The sequence below is a fragment of the Acanthochromis polyacanthus genome, chromosome 10, assembly GCF_021347895.1.
Source record: "Acanthochromis polyacanthus isolate Apoly-LR-REF ecotype Palm Island chromosome 10, KAUST_Apoly_ChrSc, whole genome shotgun sequence".
NCBI classification, from domain to species: domain Eukaryota; kingdom Metazoa; phylum Chordata; class Actinopteri; family Pomacentridae; genus Acanthochromis; species Acanthochromis polyacanthus.
In genome coordinates this window covers 18,495,841-18,511,550 of record NC_067122.1, presented here as the reverse complement: position 1 = coordinate 18,511,550, position 15,710 = coordinate 18,495,841, and the positions used below count along the sequence as shown (strand labels likewise).

At 42.1% G+C, this 15,710-nt stretch overlaps 1 protein-coding gene across 1 annotated transcript; it reads right to left on the bottom strand.

Annotated features, from left to right (window-relative positions):
* Nucleotides 1-375: 375 nt before the first annotated feature.
* Nucleotides 376-15,339, bottom strand: clcf1 (cardiotrophin-like cytokine factor 1). Its single transcript, XM_022189580.2, has 3 exons — nt 14,609-15,339; nt 6,140-6,294; nt 376-4,505 (listed from the first exon to the last, which is right to left on the bottom strand). The coding sequence occupies exons 1-3, from the start codon at nt 14,625-14,627 to the stop codon at nt 3,213-3,215; spliced, it is 1,467 nt and encodes a 488-aa protein (XP_022045272.1). The 5' UTR covers nt 14,628-15,339; the 3' UTR covers nt 376-3,212.
* Between the last annotated feature and the right edge of the window lie 371 nt (nt 15,340-15,710).

Below are 15,710 nucleotides of genomic sequence, written 5' to 3'. Positions count from 1 at the left end.
TCATGTAAATCCCTCACTGCCACAGGTCAGAGGGGTGTTTTTGGGCGGAAGAGGAGCTTCGTGAGATAGTGTGATGAGAAAGAAAAGCAAAGCGGGAGGTGGGAAGATAAAAGGAAAAAGATCGTAAATTTTCGCCAGGACAGACAAATAAAAACTCCTCTCATACCCCGCCTCTCTCTCTCCATTTTTTTTTTTGCCATGAATGTGAGCTGGCCTTTGTTTTTCAGGAAACGCCCCAACCCCAAACTCCTCTCCCCTCATGCCAATCACCCGAAACCATCCCTATAAAACTGAAACCATTGCAAACAACAATCCCATAAGCATTTCTTTATTCTCCCCTCCCACTGAACTCCCAAATGACCAATAACACCACGCTCTGTACAAAAGCTAGTATTTATTCTCTCTTGAGTTACAGTACAGTATTTTCACACTGGAGAAAAAAATAAATAAACATCTTGTTCAATAAATAGTATAGATATGAACCTTTAGCCATATCATCTAAGGCACATTGCAAACACATAACAAGATTTATTCTGAAAAAGAAATCTGTTTACTTGCCAGGGATGAAATCTCAGTATGTTTAATCTCCGTGTTCAGGAACGTGAAGTTAATTAAAGGACCAGTTCAACATTTAGGCACTGATGTTGATAAAACTGAGCATTTCTCCAACTTGCTTTAAGTCGTTGTCACTGTTCTTCATCAGAATTTTGCAGCAGAAAACACAAGCGGCTCATGTCGACCAATTTTAGTTCACACAGCCCGAAACTTTTCTGAGGAGGCACATATCAGCAGAGTCTGTGCTCATAGCTGCTGCAGCTCTGATACACAGCCTTAACACAGAAGTATGAATTAAGCATGGAAGCAGAGAGAAACTGCTAAATGGCACTGTCCATGGGTTTAAAAACATCTGCTCACAGCTCACATATTGTATCTTGTTAAATCTAAAAATGACAATTTGCGTTTTCGGAGGAATGCTGGCACGACGTCCTAACAAAGAACAGTTGATAATTCATAAGTTAAAAGCAGCATTTCAACATTTTATGGAGAGGTTTTGAACAAGCAACAGTGACCTGTTGACCCACAGGTCTTTTACACTTTAGGTTTCTTCTGGATTAAATAAATTAGATATTATTTATTTCAAATCAAATCTACAGGTGCTGCCGGGTGGAATTTGCCACCCTTGGGGTCCACTTTAACTATATACAAATATATCTGCCCTTAAAACTAACAAGTCTCTATGTAGCACTTGCTGGATTGTTTCAAAGACTTTAAAACCTGGAGGGATATAAAATTTTACAGTCTGAATGAAAACAGGATTAAAGACTTTATGGATGACCTGAAGGCACTCCGGGCTCTTTGGCTTCATACAATCGATCTTTGTGTAAAACCTTGGAATGATCCTTCAAATTTCACAAATGTATCAGTGCAATGCTCAAAAAAGGTAAAGGCATATCTCTGTCCTAAAGCTAATGAAACAGTTCTGCAGGTCTGTATTACCTTTAGGTTAGACCACTAATTCTTTGTCTGTGGGTGTAGAGCAATTATCTCTTGAGCATCTGCTGCTGGTACAAAATGTGTACGATCATCTTTTGATAGGAAAAAAGAAAGCGTGTGATCACACATCACCAGTACTGACCTCCCTTCACTGGATACCTGTCTGTTTCAGGAATGATTTTCAGATTTTATAGTTTGCTTTGAGGGTTTAAATGGGTTGCCACCACCTTCCTTAGCACAACTCTTGTATTACTGGACTGAGGCGAACCAACCAGATGCTCTTGGCACAAAATAAGAGACTTTGATGACTGTCCCACATTTCTGAATTTGCCTTTTGGTGTAAGGCCTGTTCTGACTTTTAAAAATTTTAAAGTTTCTGTCAGTGCGACCTAGCGGCAACTTCATCTAGCAAAAGAAAAGAATATTCGATAAAAAAGTGTTTAAGATACCACTTCCTGCATCAAAATGAGGGAACTGACACACTCTTTGACTTGTGACACTGACCAAGTCGAAGAGTATGTCAGTTTCTTATATCGAAAGAAGTTTTTTTAAAAATAGAATTTCCTTTTATTTTGCTAGATGAAGTTGACACTAGGTCACAGTGATCCACCTCTTCTGATTTTTATTTATCTCCAGCAGAGTCAAACTATTTCGTCTGTCCTCCATCTCATTCTGTGTTGTGACCTTCAGTTATTATTATCTGACTTGTAGCCATTGAGTTTTAATGTTTTATTGCTTGCTATTTTAACTCTACAGCTATTTGATTCTACCATTTTAAAAATCTCTTTAAATGTGCTTTTTAACAGAATTTCACTTTGATTTTTACCCTGTATCCACTCTTTATGCTAAGCTAAGCTAAACGACTGCTGGCTCTATCCTCACATTTATTGTACAAATTTGAGAGTGATGTAACGGTCAGCGCATTTCCCCAAAATGATAAATTATTTCTTTGTACATGACTGTGCTTTTTTTGGAAGTGAAGGGTATGTTAAGCCACACGATGCCACAGTAAGTGTGACCACTGTGTCTGGACAGTGTGTAGCGCTGTTGTAGGGTTACTGTAACTGACCGGTCGACTTGTGATTACTCAGCAGTACCCCTCTGCTGGTTATTTCCAGTGCTCATCCCCTGACTCATGCCCTCTCTCAGCTTCCTCTCCTTTTTCTGCGTCTGTCCCTCCTCCTCTGTGCCCTCATCCTCCCTCCAGCCATTTTTCCTCACCCTTTTGTCTTTTGCCCATTCATAAAGTTTCCCTTCTTCCTTTAGAGAAAATGAATGTTTGCTGATTCACGCATCTGGGGGTCACTGAATCAGCTTTCCCTCAATGGCTGCACTGTCTGTGTCGCTGCCTGTCACTCAGTCTGCCCCCGCCTGGATGTGTGAGTCTAACCACCTACAGTGGTATTTCTGTTGATCTATGAGCCGTGAAGTCCGGTAACTCAGGCCAGTCTCAGTGAGTCTCGTTCAATGAGCTGCTATGTGCATCAGGAGGGTGACAGTGCTGGTAATGTGTTGGCTTTGTGTGTCTTATGTTCCATTAGCACTTCTGGTGACCTCCCCAAATTGTCCTTCATTCACTTATTCCAGTACGGTATGAATGAATGAGTTAAGCATGAGTGTGTTTATGTGTTTTTGTCTGTTCGATTTCCACCCAGATTCTGTGCAAACAATAGATTTCCGATATACTGCACTTCTGTGTGTCTCAGTGTCCAAACGTCTCAGCCTCGGAGTCTCTTCTTGAGACGGTTAAAGTCCTTCGCCGACCGCCACAGCCAGCTCTGCAGCTCTCGCAGTATCCAGAAACCCTCCACCTTCCTGGCAAAGTCGTTCATTGTCGGCCGCACGGACAGCAGGGAAGACGAGGAAGTGGAGGAGGAGGAGGAGGAGGAGGAGAAGAGGGGACTCAAAGGAGGTGAGAGGAGGGAGGTGCCCCTTCGTAAAGACAGAGGGACGGGCTGGGGGAGGAGGGTGTGTTCCTCGCCTCCTCCAAACTGGTACAGGAGGGAGAGTGTGGACAGAGGAGGTGGGAGGGTGGGGGAGAGGAGGGAGCGAGGATCCCGGCGATGCTGCTGATGGACAGTGGAGGAAGAGGAGGTGGCGTCCATCTGCTTCCCCTCCACCACCATGAACCCCCGGTGCTGCTCTGCAATGTATCCATCTTCCTCTCTGAGTGAGTCTGCGTGATGAGAGTTCAGGTTGTAGCTGTACTGATTGTTGGTTTGTTGTGGGTGGAGGCTGGAGACGTCTGTGTCCAGGTACGACACCTCAAACTTCGGTTCCTCCTCCTTCTCTTCTCCACTTTCACTGATGCTCAACAACCTTCTTCTGCTACTCCAAGTCTCGACCAATCCCTCTTCCTCCATCCCGGCAGCCCATTTCCTCCTCTCTGGCTCTTCCCTCCTCTCTCTTCTACCTCTTTCTCCCTTCCCCTTCTCCCTCAATCCACCATTCCTTCCTCCAGCTCCAGTCATCTCCGTTCGCCTCCCCTCTTTCCCTCTCCTTTTTTCCATTATATCCACATTGACACCATCTTCCCTCTCTCCTCTCACCACCTTCGTGCCACTTCTTCTTTGACCGTTACGCTGACCAGACTCCGTCCTGGTTCCAGCTCTGGATCTGTACAGACTCTGGCTCATGAGCGGAGCCGGTCGGTTGCCTCCGGTCCCCCTCTGCAGCTCCCCAGCGTTAATTCGCATGCTTGCAGACTGAGGAGGAAGTGCGTAACCGAGTGTGGTCATCAGTGCAGATATGGAGCCAAGAAGTCCATCCAGACCTGTGCAGAAGTGCAGCAAGGAGGTTTTGAGGGAGGGGCAGAGGGTGGAGCTGGCCAACTCCCTGACAGCCGCCAGCAGGACAGAGTAGGCTTTCTGGTTCTGGGCGAGCCGGGCCTGGTTCTCCAGGCCGTGCCACAGCTCCAGTCGGGTGGCGGCACTCGGCAAAGTCAGAGCAGTGCTGTTGGGTCGTGGAGGGGAGAAGTCTTTCTCATTGAATGGAGGGCCGAGATAGGTCAGCTGAAAGAAAACAAAAGAGGGTTTTAGAGTGTTACAACTTGGGTCTTTTTTTTGGGATCATCATTCATTCTGACATTAAGACAAAACATGCGCAAATCTGTGATCAGACAGGTTGTAAATATGTGGACAGTTTATTTAGACTATCTGAACCACTTTATTTGAAACTAAAAGTGAGAGCTTCTGTCATATCTCTAAAAAGCCCTAAAGACACAGGAAAACCGTGCACAGCTAATACAAATACACTAGACTGAGGCTGAACAGGGAACCAACCTCTAAACTGTGTTGAGTGACAATGACTCTGCAGTTTGGCTTGTATTCCCTTTAAAATTAGCTTCCAAATAGTTTGACTAACCGGAGGGTTTGAATAAAACCTGTCTGATCTGAATTAACCGCTCCTGTTTCTTGTCTTGACAGATTCACATTCCCAGATCTCAGCAAGTAACACGGTGAGCATGAGAACACATATGAGACAGGGCCAAAACTATAAAAATGAAGCTTAAATTAGTCAAGCGCAATAAAAACGGGGCTGCCCCTTAAAAATTAATTACAGCAACAAAATTCCTGATGGAACATTAACAAAACTGTAAGCTTGATAGTCAAGTGGCTGAGATACTGCAGTAAAGCTGTGGAATGAGTTTCTCATCTCACTCTCTGCGAGACATGGAGTGAGAGGATTTCTCAAAAAGTTTAAGAAAATTTTTAAACCTGCAGAAACTGATTTTTTGGGAGCCCTTGGGTGCAAAAAGGTTGAGAGCTGCATGATATGTTGTACGTTTTGGCAACCAGTCACCACTTTTTAATACATAAACAGTTAAAAATTCACATTTTATTTTGCAATGCAACATTCAAATTCCTGTTACTGCAGTTTTGGTCTATAGCAATTCCTGAGGGCAACAGTGCTAAATGATGAAAACTAATGATTATAGCCACTTTAAATTGGTATGCTTGTTTTTGTGTAATAATCCTCCTGTTGTCCTCATTCATGTCACCAATATTGTTTCCTTGTTTGAAAAAAATTCTGCAAAAAAAACCGTAAAATTTCTGAAAATGTGCTAAACCTTAAGGAAGAAAATTCAAATAATTCCTTAAAAGTTTCTCTTAAAAGTTTTATTTAAATAAAAAATCCTCCAAATTTGGCAAGAAAATTTTTGTAAATATTTTCAAAAAATTATTAAAAATCTTCCAAAAAATCCTAAAAATATCTAAAGTGGTTACATATATATCAGTAAAACTTCTAATGTTTTCTTTAAGAACATTCACAAAAAATCAACCAAAATCCAGCGAATTTCTTTTTTTCCACCAAAACATGTTCAAAGATCTCCCAAAAATGTTGAAAATGTGGACATCAGAAGTTTCACTGTGAAAATATTTTTTTCTTCACATTTTCAAACTTTAAAACGGGTCAGTTTTGACCTGCAGGATGACACGAGGGTTAATTGTTCAAGTTCCTTCAGAAGTGAACCATCATCCGCCAAGTGCTCAAGTTTTTTTGTGTATGATCAATAAAGACATTCAGATTTGTGCAAAACTGCTGCAATAATAAATATTTGCATCAGGAATGTATACTCTTCCCTGGTGGTTTTGATAAAATCAATAAGAGATTATGTTGAAACCGAATAATAAAATCTACTCACGTATACGTCTTTGATTTCCTTGAGCTGATACTCCAGGTATTTGGTCAGCTCATATGTACTTTCTATTGAGCTCCTCTCGCTGGCCAAGTTGTGGGAAGGATCCGCAGCCATCGCCATGGCAACGGCCAATAGCATGACGAGCTGGTGTTGATGAACTGTGGAGAAATTAATAAGACAAAACTCTGATTAAACCCCAGACAGACACTGAGATGTTTTTTTAATGGCATTCACATCTTGGGTGTCCAAGAGCTAATTAACACACACTGCAGAGGTATTTGTAGTCATAACAACGAGGAGACATTTATCTCAGCCTCATTACTGTCTCTGACGTTTTGTGATTATTTGACTTGGATGTTGAGTTTTTTAATGAATTTGATGATTGAGAGCTCAACAGACAAAAATCACCTCCAGCAACAGTTTCCGAGCTTTGGTCCAGTCGCTGCACCATCACACTGTTTATAGGATTTTTTTTTACAATATTCTGGTTTATTTCTTTGTCTCTATGGCGATGGCCTCGGCTGTTTACATATTGCCAGGTCAGAGTCATCTGACACTGCCAATAAAGCTTTTTCCGTTTCCAATCTAATTTTAGAGGTTTCTGGCTGTCGGAGGTTTACTCTGGCTTCAAATAAAACCTCGCTTAATAGCTTCAGACAGTCAGACAAATGGATCCTATGTTCAATGCACCGGTCCATCAGGCAAACACACACACACACACACACACACACACACACACACACACACACACACACACACTAGTCATTCCGGACTAACCCAAAAAACAAAGACATGTGGCTTTCTTTACAATCACAAACATTAATGTGTTTGTATCAGCTGTATGTTTGCTGTGGACTTCTTGTTTAGGTTTCGGAGTGTTTGTGTAGGTGTTTCACGTTACTGTGTGAGTGTTTGTGAGAATGTCTGTAGCCGTAATTATATATGTGGATGAAATTCACATTGCTGTGAGTGTATACAGTGCTTTTGAGTGTGTGTGTGTGTGTGTGTGTGTGCGTGTGTGTGTGTGTGTGTGTGTGTGTGTGTGTGTAAAAGACAGAGAATGGGGGCTGTAACACTGAAAACCTTTTAGTACCCCTGTCTCTGGTTTCAAACAGAGAAAATTGGAGCTGAAAGGTGGTTTTCAACATTAAGGGACTGCATGTACGTCCACGTCTCTTTGTCCTGTGCTTGTTCTCTGTGGACGCTTTCATTTCCACACTCTCTCTCAGCACGTCCTTAGACCCTCACATTTCTTTTGTCGCCTCTGCTTTCCGTCATCCTTTTCTATCCAATCTCTCATCCTCCTGACATCCGGGCGGTTGGCTTTGATTCATGCTCGTAATTACGGGCGAAACATGCTGCTGTTGAACAGGTGTGAAATACTCGTTGCACAATGCGTATGACCATGGCGGTCTTTCTCTCGACTCAGACACACCTCGGCCGCCCGGTTGCTTCAGTCCCTTTCCCCTCATGCTTTGCGTTCCATTCTCGCTCATCATATCTTTCACCTACGCACTGTTCCACATTGCCTTATCTCTTGTCTGCCTCAGGTCAAAATAACAGCAGCCGATTAACCCTGATTAGCTCTCCGTCTTTCCTTTCGGTCTCTCTTTCATCTTTTAAGTCCTTCCCCACAGGACGAATAAAGAGACTTTCAGTGAATCACCTCAACACTTTGTCGAAGCATTTTCCTCTGACTCAACCTTTTACGTTTGTCTTGTTGGAATGTGTTACCAAATGGAGTTGGGTAGAAACTCACCAGTGTTACTCTATACTAGTCAGTATGCAAAAATGTGCAGTTTATCAGTATGTCAGAAGGAAATATGGGATGACAAATTAAGAAATATCTCATTTTGAACAAATCAACCGGTCAGCAAAGCATTTTTGTCAATAATCAGTTTATTATGTTACAAATTGCAATGTTGATGATGATACCTAACCTCACCTCACAAGCTTAGCCACATGTAAAAACATTAAATTCAACCAATGACTGTTTTATGTGACAGATTGAATGACAGCTTGGAAAGCTGGCAGTTTCTAATTAAAACAGGATTAGAAGTACTTGTCATCAAAGTGACACGGTCATAACCTGAGCAAACAACTCCCTGACTGCCTGATTAAAGAGAATAAAATAACTTCCACAACCTGTTGATCCTAAATTGTCGGCTACATCAAAGCATCCGTCGTGACTATTTGCTACATCACTGTCAGGGACCCCCCCCCCCCCAAAATCATTCAACCATGACAGCCCTCGTCAGCCAGGTCTCCTCCGTTCTCCTCAACCTCAAAAGCCTCATCACCTGTCAGAGGCAATATGCATCTCTCAGGAACATTTGGGGCTCATCAAGCCACTGGCTCCTCCCACTGAACATCCTCCATTAGCATCAAAACACCCTGAAATCAACACGACATCGTTGACTCTCGGAGTAAACAGCCCTGAAGGGAAAGGACACACAGTGAGCAGAAAGGGTCGAATTCAGAAGGAATAAACAGGTACCAAAAAAAAAGAGAAAGAAAACAGCCTGTGATGAAAAAGAGAAAAATCTTCCTGGCAAAAATCAACCCAAACTGCTCCAAACTGTTTCCTTTTGTCTGCAGCCACATGCTTAGAGATGACTGCCAGACGTGAAAGGCCCTTGTTGTTTTGATTGAGAACTGACATGTCTAAAAGCAGCCTCTGCTGTGTCTAAAAACAACCGCTCTTTTGTACGAGTAAACTGAGATAACTCAAACCGAGAGGCATGTTGTTGTTATATAATATTAGGTTGAGTAAGTACACTACAGTCGGCATATAGCCTGACTTCAAGGCGAGCCCCGGAGGCTTGGGGCTGCGTCTGTGTACCTGGCAGTGGAAGCACACTCCGCAGGGCAGGGTTGAAACCAGAACATTCTCCATGGGAGGATTGCATTACAGCAACACAGGGGTTCCCTGCAACGGCCGACCATGACCTGCCTCTGTGCACTCTGTGTGTGTGACTCTACACACATGTACCTGTTAGAGCTACACGTATGCACACGCAGGAGAGCAGATTTATTCACAACAGATCGTATTTTTTTTATCTTCTTCGGTTTGTTCGCTGGCGTAAAGTCAGATGTGGCACTCTGGAGCCGAGTCTGGCTGCCATCTGCAAAACAGAGCCGAGCAATGAGGTTCAGAGCTCCTGCGCTCCAAATAGGTCAGAATTAAACACCGCTGCAGGGTCACGGTTCAGAGTTGAATTTTGGGGCACAAGGTTGTGTTCCGGGGCAAAAGAGTTCCTTGTAACGCGCTTGACATTTTACACTCCAGACAGTGTTTTGGTAAACCAGTGACCCAGTGTTTGTGGGTGTTGTACTGCTCCTATCCAAGACGACTAGTATTTCATCTTTCCCAACATGCACCAACATTTGAGGTTTTAAACAAGCACTTAAGCAGAATTTGGTATTGTGGGAAAACCATGTGCAAGTAAATCTCCCCAGTCTGGTCCAGGAAAAACTCGTTCTGGTGCCAAAAAAGGTTGCCCTCCATCGCTCTAACCACTTGAAAGCGGTCTTAAACAGAGAGGAAACATAAGTACACAGAAGATGTTGTAAATCAGGTCTAAATTGATGATGTTTATCATTCCCTGTGTGACATTGATTAGGACTTTTAGACTTAGCTCAGACTTTTATTGAGCATGCATTGTGAGACTTTGACAAGATTTAACCTCAAATGAGCCCGAGCCGTGTTTTCCAGAACCGAAACACTGTTCTGCATGTTACACCCTCTTCACACTTCATTTGCATCTATTCACAACACAGAATTACTCTGCTGACAGCATTAGGCGGCATTTGACAGAAATAACTGATGCACAGTCCTCAATTTGATATGTCATGTTGCCGATGACGGAAATCCATCCTCAGAAGTTGAGTTTGATTCTAATTTAATCTGAAGTCTGTGAAATGTTTTTAATGTGTTTTTGTCTACTCAAACCTAATGAAAGAAATCTGATATTTTGATAAAATGCTAAAATGCCAGGCCTGCATCTTATTATACAGAATGAGCAGCAGAGTTGGCAGAACTATTAACATCAGTCTCCAAGTTGTAACTCTAAGTCAGAGATATCTGAATTTTTTGAACAGCTAAAATGAACTGCAGAAGTGTCAACAGAACATTTGGGAGGAATTATTTAGATATAACTCTATCACTGGTGGCTACATCTAAATAAATTCAGATATTAAACACTAATTCAGAATGATTTTTTGAAAATATTTTTTATTTAGTTTAATTTGTTAACACACCACTACAAACACGCAACACCCCAAAAGTAGCAAATTATGTTAATTATAGGAAGTAAAATGAGCAAAAATCTCTCAAAAGCCAGAATAATAACTTGTCCAATCCCAGTGTTTTAACTTGCAACTCTTCATCTTCCTCAACTGATCCTAGGTTTTGTAACCAACAGATATTCTGTACTAGCATTTTATCACAGATACTGTTTGTGTTCATTAAACTCTACATGCCGCAGTCGCTGCATGAAAAAGCTTTATACGCTTTGCTCAGTACCCGTCTTCTGCCTCGTCTTACATATTTGTTGTCATCCAGAGACAGAGCTGGAGGCTCACTGTGGCTCTGTTGACAGAAAAAGTCCCATCAGAGCCAAACTCAAAGGAGCTGTTTGTTTCCTGCATAGTTTTTTGTAATTACTCAGCTGCACTGTACCTGGTGGCAATTTTGCCTTCTGTCATAACTCTTACCTCACACATAAACACACGGCTCGATGCCGGCGGCAAAGACATGCATCAGCAGACTGATGAGACGTTCAGAGGCAAACATGAAGTGGACGGAGACACATATGAGGGGCACCGACAATATCTGGGGTCGGGGTCAGTGTTGTGTGTCTGTGTACAGTTAAAGGCCAGATTTATGTGCAGTCTGCACTCAATCAAGTGTGCATTCCTACACTAACTCAACACACATATGCATCCACAGTGTGTGCTGCGATTGCAGACCCATGCGCACACAGGCGTTACACTGAGCAAATACATATAAACAAACTATTGCGTGTTCAAGCGCACACACGTACGTGCACCAACACACACTTTTCCCATCTCGTCTCCCATGAGCTTCCGTCCTCTGGAGTTTGTTCATACTGAATTTCACATTGATCCTCTTGGCCCTGGACACACTCTGGGGTTGCCAAACAACATCAATGACCCAAAAACAAAGGCAAAAGAAAACACACATTAAAAAAGTCCAATAAAAATTATGTTTATGCCCAGAAACTCTCTGTGCGACCATTTCTCGCTAGTCGTAAACTCAACATCCGCCGCTCGGTTCCCGTTCTCTCCTTCTTGTCTGTCTCCCTTTTCACCTTATAAGCCAATCTATCTTTGCCTCTCTCTCTCTCTCTTTTTTGAATCTGTGGATTCCAGTCTCTCTATGCTTTATCACCATGTTTGGTTTCAATGTCTTTGTCGCTTCATCTGTCCCAGTCTCTCCCTAAATCTCCCTGAAACATCAAACTTCCATTTTAAAGTCTCCTTCCTCTCTATCCCTAATTACCTTTCCCTTCTCTTCCTTTCGTTAATTGGCTCCACTCGTTCCCTCCATCGACATCTTTCAGACCTTCAGTTTTTAATTTACCTCTAAGCCTCCACCACCAGCCCCAGCTACTCTGCATCCCGACCTCGTGGTTTTTGCTTAAAAAAACAACCCAAAAAAGAGAATCAGACAAGAATCTGCTGCTGAATTTCAAATTCCCTGCTGTGGCACTGCATTAGGAGCAAACAGGAAGGCAGCGGTGGAGAGAAACTGAGTAGTTTACTAAAGTACAGTGCAGACAACTTCATCAGTAACAAGGATTCATCAATTAAGAATTTACCAACTGAAAACTAATCTGCAGCAGAAGTGCAGAACAGTTTCTGCTCCAGCCTCTCAGTTTCTTCAAATTTAGTGCTTTTCTTTGAGAAAATAAACAGAATATACGTGAGTCTGGGATTTCTGATTGACAAAAAGGGGGATTTAAAGACATTTTCGGGCTTCAGAAAACCTACTGACAGAATAGTAGGAGGTAAATTTATTAATAATGGAAGCATCTGGTAGCTGCAGCCCTATTCCAATCTATCTGTTCATATTCTGAAAAAAATTACAAATATTGTTTGTTTTTTAATTGATTTTCACTTTTACTGTCTGCTTTACACATTCTGCTTTTTAGTTAGCAACACTTATGGGCAATTTTTAATCAGTAAATTGAATGATTGCATCATTATATTATCTTTTATTGACTAGAGCTTCACTCGTGCTTGTGTAATACAGTCTGCTGGTTTAGGGGCTATCGGTACAGTTTTATCTATCATATTGTGTCTACGTGAGCTGTTTGATGTTTGTTTTTTGACACTGTAACACAGGTGGTCAAATTGATTTCACCAATATACGCAGCTACATAGTGGATTCAGGGGCAAATATTGTGCTTTTTACTACACTGTATTTAATTGATAGCTTCACTATTTCCTCGAGCTGATGCTTTTATGATTGTAAATTAGTATTTGGAACACATATGATGCATGATTATGCTTTTTATGCATGAATCGACCAAAAATGTTTCGCGAAATTTTGAATGAAGGACTTCTCTTTTAAAAATGTAAACCTTGATGTGAGGGTGAGGAAAGATATTTTGGAGTCTTGAAGGATAGAGACAGAGGGAGAGAGGAGGAGGAGGAGGAGGAGGAAGAGGAAAAGGAGTTGTTGGAGGGGGGAGAGAGAGAGAGAGAAAGGGGAGCCGGTGAGGGAGAGTTTTCTGAAGCGAGGGGCCATGTTAATTTGGGAAAAATGTAAACAGCATGTGTAACTGTTCAAAGCGTGACCGACTCATTTTATATCAGTCCCCCCTTCGCTCTCCTCTCTCTTTCCCTCTGGGTGCTGCTAACTTCTGTCAATCTGCACTGCATTAACCCCTCTACCGCCAGTTCCTCTCGTCCCCCTCTCTCTTTCTGTATTTACTTTTATCCTGCTCTTCCTCCCTTTACTCTCCAGCCTCCCCCCTCCTCCCTTCGCACATCCTCTTGACATCCCTATATATTTATATATATATACCGTGAAGAATCGAGGATGGCGCTGAGCGAATCAGAAGATAGGGAAAGGTTATCCTCTCCTTTCCACATCGCCTGCGTTCCCCTTATTCTTTTCTTTTCTCCTTTTGTTTCCTCCTGTTGGAGCTCAGCGGTCCAACACACACAAAGGCTTTTATCTGAAACACACCGACACTAATTCAAGCCTCCCAGCAGATTAACAGGCTTTGTCTTATTGTTTGTGTGGGGCAGCAACAGAAAGAGGTGGACTTTTATTTTTGTTCAAATCAAATTATTGTGGAGAAAAACATATCTGTGCATCTACCTGGGGAGATAAATGCTGTGTGTCAAAGGTAGCATCTGAGCGTATTTATTAGAGCAGTTTGTTCAGCACTCAGCTCTCTGTTTATTGAAGCTACACCAACTTTGCTGACATGAGCACCTAGATGGGACGAGGATGAGGATGAAGAAGGGCGCCAGCAGCAGGGGAGGAAGAAGGAGGAAAAGAGAAGCAGCTCAGGGCATCTTTTCATCAAGCAGCCATCCTTCAATGCCGCCTTTCCCTCCTTCTTTCCCCTCCTTTTCCTTCCTTTCGTAGACACGAAGCAGCAGCCGCACCAGTCGTCCCAGGAGGAAACTCTGTGTGTGTGTGTGTGTGTGTGTGTGTCCTCTCACACCCTGACTAACGTGAATCATGTACTTTCTCATATCGGTGACAGCTAACTAGACAGGGGCTTTAGCTGCCTCTGACCCCTTCAACCTCTGTCATTTTTTTTCTTGCTGAGAGTAAAACCCCTCCACACACCCCAAACCACCATCTCTCTCTGTCACACACATTTTTTAGGTCTTTTTCTTACTCTTTCTTTACACTTTGTTACTTGCCTATGAACATTTGAAAAGATTGAATTCCTCAAACTGCAAATTTCCCTCTGCGACCCAGTTTGACTCTTTCATTTAAATATATTTTTTGCATTATTTTCTGATGATACTTTGTGAAGTTTGATGATGAACAACCAAGGTTAAAACATTCATTTTCTAAAGTGAAGGAGTGATTAAAAGATACATTTCACTTCATTTTGTATGTTTAAAAACAAACAAAAAACATAAGAAATGATTTGATTTCTTTCTAGACTTGATAGAACAAATTAATTACCCTCTTTAAGATGAAAATATACGCCCAATTAAACCACATATAATACAGATTCTACTTGTGGAAATGAGGAAACACACACCGCAATATTCTGCAGCACCTCCACATTCTCTGGACTTTTCCCCACAACTTTAAATATTCATCAGCCTGCATTTGCAAGATAAATAAATAAAAACATAAAAGAGAGAAAATACTAACTACATAATTGTGTATGAACTCGTGAGGCGACAGAAAACCCGGGCTACAGTTGTTTTATAAACTTTGATAAAAAAGTTCTGGATTCTTGATCTTACCTTCGCCAAATCTTCTCATTTTCTCCAAATCCTTTTATTCCGTTCAGTGCGCTCTCAGAAGTTCATCCACAGGCGAATTTAAGAGCGTCTTTTAGATCAAGTCGCTCTTCTGTTTTTTGTTTTTTAAAAAAAAGGAAAAATCCTTAATTAAATGTGCTCGCCCCAGTTCTGGAGAAAATCCCGTGTGACGTCGCTTCACTCGCGCATTGATAAATGAAAGATGGAGCTGAAATATTGACACTCCGCTGACTTGGTGGTCTGTGTGACAGACTGAATGACGGCGGAGGCTTTTTGTACCTCCGCCTCCTCCTCTTTTTCTACCCTTTTCTCCCTTTCCTCCCCTTTCCTCCTTCCTCCCTTCCTTCCTTCCCATCCCCGGCTCTTTCTCTTCTTCTTCTTTCGTTATCCTCCTCCTCGGTGCTGGTGATTCACCGGGTTTGACGCATCGCAGCTCGACTTGACAGACTCATGAACCACGGGACTTGTCACAACTCATCTCCGTCTCTCTTCCCCTCGTCATCCTCATGAACGCAAACTGGCTGCGGCCGTTTGATCTTTAATCTTCTTGCCTTTAATAAGGTGCGAGTCCGGCTGGATCGGTTCACTGCAGGCCAAGAGGACCCGCAAGGCAAACCTCAAATCAGCCAGGAAACAAGGAATTACATGTTCTGTCCTGATTTTCTCTACCAGTATCCTGCGAAAACGCTTCATTTTTTTTTGTCGCTGATGTTTTAATTTCTCACCATTTTATGATTACACACGGCGGCACAAAATAATTAATGTGCAACTGTTCTCTGTTGCTTTCTTTACGCACAAAAAGAGCCAAATTCATCTAAAAAAAACATAAATATATAATTTAGAACTATCAATATCAATACAAAAAATATTGCATACATCACATGAAGTAGAATTAATTCAAAAAAGCGAGGTAGAATTTCGGTGACTTAAAGAAAAGCCGTACAAACTTAGAGACCAAAGTTGCGACACTCTACCTGTGAACTCTGTCCAATGTTTTTCTGTTTCTTTAGAAAGGCAGAAGATGAAGACAAGTGTTTGCCTGCACCACGGCATTTCTTTCTTCTCCCTTCATTCCTCAGGTTTT